Raw genomic sequence first — 2,500 nt, 5'->3', positions numbered from 1 at the left:
ACATTTGCTTTGAATTCTATTAGCAGTCAAATAATAATCCACTGAGAAAAAATTCTCGTCTAGCTCTACATTCCATGTACTTGCAGGAGACGAGCATTCTCCCTCGGCAAAAACAGTCTAACCGAGTGGTCCTTTTGCAGGCTGATGCTGGCGGCGGCGGCGTGCGTGTGCTGCGCGAGAGGCAACATGGACATGTCCAAGATCCGACGCGAGGGCGGCGCGACCATCACCTCCTCGACGCTGGCCTGGGTGCACGTGAGCGAGGGCCTGCACACGGCACACGCAGTGCTGGTTGCAGAGGATGATCCCGCCACAGTGTGGTGTCGTGCCGAGAAGCACGGCACGTTTGTGGCCGGAGCCATGCACGGCGGCGTGTGCTCCGTGCCCTTCCTCGGGAAAGTGCTGCGCGTGGAGGGCGACTTCGAGGTGCTGGTGTCCGTGAACGGCTCGGCGAAGGTGCGCTACGTGCAGTGGGACCGCTACATGGCGCCGCCGCACAACGCCGTGGCGGCGCACGCCAAGCGCTTCCTGGCGGTGCGCGAGGGCCAGAGCAGCTTCCCGCAGGCAGGGTTCCTGGCGCCGCAGGAGCGTCGCGCCCATCTGGTCGCTGGCGCCGACGTCGTCCGCGTGGACAACGCCATGGTGCTCGTGGAGGACGAGCCCGTGTCCTACGACCTGCGCGGCATCACGCTGGACGGCTACATCAACGTCTCGAACGTGGACACGGTGCTGGCGCAGGCCCTGCTGCTCAACCCCGGCCCCTCCCGGCAGCGCGTGGTGGAGGAGCGCGAGGTGGTGGTGAAGCAGCTGTCGTACTGGGGCAGCGTCAAGGGCACGTACGTCGGCCTGCCCTCGCACGTGGTGTCGCCGCCGCCCGAGACCGAGGAGCACGACCTGGTGTGGGGCATCCAGAACGAGTTCGACCGGATGCAGCGCCAGATCCTGGAGTACGACCTCCCCCCCGGCACGGGCGTGCGGGTGCACCTCATCGGGACCGTGCGCACGACGGAGGCGCCCTACAACGGCAAGCTGACCACCACGTACCAGGACGGGAGCCAGGTCTCGCGCGTCATCGAGGGCCTCCACATGGACCAGCGCCTGGTGCTGCTCAGCGCCAACTACTCCTCCCCGTACTACATTCACAACAACACCGTGCTCGACATCCCCGCGCAGAGCACGAAGCTCTACAGCTCCACCACCACCACCACCACGACCACCACCACCACCACCACCACCCCCGAGCCCCCCAAGATGTCCATGGTGGGGCCCGAGAAGCCGAAGAGCGACTCCCTGAGCACCACGTCCCAGCGCGACGTGCCCCTGGAGGCCGACAGCGGCGCGGCTCCGCTCGCCGTGTGGCCGGCGCTGGCCGCCCTCCTCGCCCTGGCCGCCGCCCGCGCCTGAGGCCTTCCGGGAGCGCCGGCCCGAGGACTCTCTGTGACAATGTGATCTTGTGATTTATTGCTACAAGTGTTTCGTTGATCATATATACTCTACTGGTTTAGTACTGATATGGCTGTATGTAATGTACATCCTGGAATAACTTGATGTCTGAATTATTAATCTCATAGCGACTTATAAGCAATGTGTGCGTTTGTATGTGAACGTGAGTGAATGCGTGCGTATGAGTGTAATGCAATGAAACGTCTGCCGTAAGTCTCCTCACGTCGTGCGTGGCAGGCGGCACAGACGAACTGCACAAAGTGCTCCCCGCAGTCCCGCGAGAGACGCCCCCCCCCCCAAGGGCGGGCAGCGGCAAGCGCATTCCGACGGCGGCGTCGCTCCAGCCGCATCGCACCTGATATCAAGGAAACGCACAGGCCTCCCCTTGGCGCCGCGGCCCGAGGAGGTCAGCAGGGAGTGCCTCCGCCGCCGTGACGACCAGGCGCGAGCGGCCACGGGCGTCCCTGGGCCACGGGCGTCCCAGGGCCACGGGCGGCGCAGCACGACACCACAGCCTCTCCGGCAGGCTATAAATGAACGAGCGATTACCGGACGATCGAGCCTGTGCGACTGTTTTATTTAACGCGGTGTAGATGTGGAGATGCATGTGCCGGTGTTCGTGGAAAGGGTGTAAACAGGTCTGTCGTTAAGGATGTGTATAGTACAGATGAGCGTCAGATAAGAGTGTAATGACGTCAGATAAGTGTAATGGCGTCTGATAAATTTACGATATAGACTAGAAGATACTGGAAAGGTTATATAATATGAAATACGTTTAAGATGTGTTCTATATAAGCAAGAGTGTGGGAGAAGTGTGACTGGATGTAAATACTGTGTGTGTACAGCTCTTACTGTATATTATTATCGACATTAACCCTAGGTAGTGGCTCTCTTGCGTGTTTGTACTCCCGTAACAATGTTCATTATGAGTTGCCGGTGACGTTAATTTATTTCCCCGAAGTCCGCGTCGGCGAAGGGCGAGGCGCCCCCCCGACGTCCGGGTCGCTGTCCGGAGGGCGCGACGCAACCTCGCGCTCTCGGGGGCCGCCGTCTCGCG

General features: G+C 61.0%; 1 protein-coding gene across 1 annotated transcript in view; it reads left to right on the top strand.

Moving 5' to 3' along the window:
• LOC113803031 (protein unzipped) overlaps positions 1 to 2,500 on the top strand; it is a 59,579-nt gene that overhangs the window by 56,770 nt on the left and 309 nt on the right. Inside the window, exon 2 of the mRNA XM_027353739.2 lies at positions 141 to 2,500. This exon is cut by the window's right edge and continues 309 nt beyond it. Coding sequence (XP_027209540.1) covers positions 141 to 1,404 — 1,264 coding nt within the window. The 3' untranslated portion in view covers positions 1,405 to 2,500. The remainder of the gene's footprint in view (positions 1 to 140) is intronic.

This window comes from Penaeus vannamei, chromosome 21 (genome assembly GCF_042767895.1).
Source record: "Penaeus vannamei isolate JL-2024 chromosome 21, ASM4276789v1, whole genome shotgun sequence".
In the NCBI taxonomy this organism is placed as follows: domain Eukaryota; kingdom Metazoa; phylum Arthropoda; class Malacostraca; order Decapoda; family Penaeidae; genus Penaeus; species Penaeus vannamei.
This window is presented reverse-complemented; position numbering and strand designations above follow the sequence as displayed.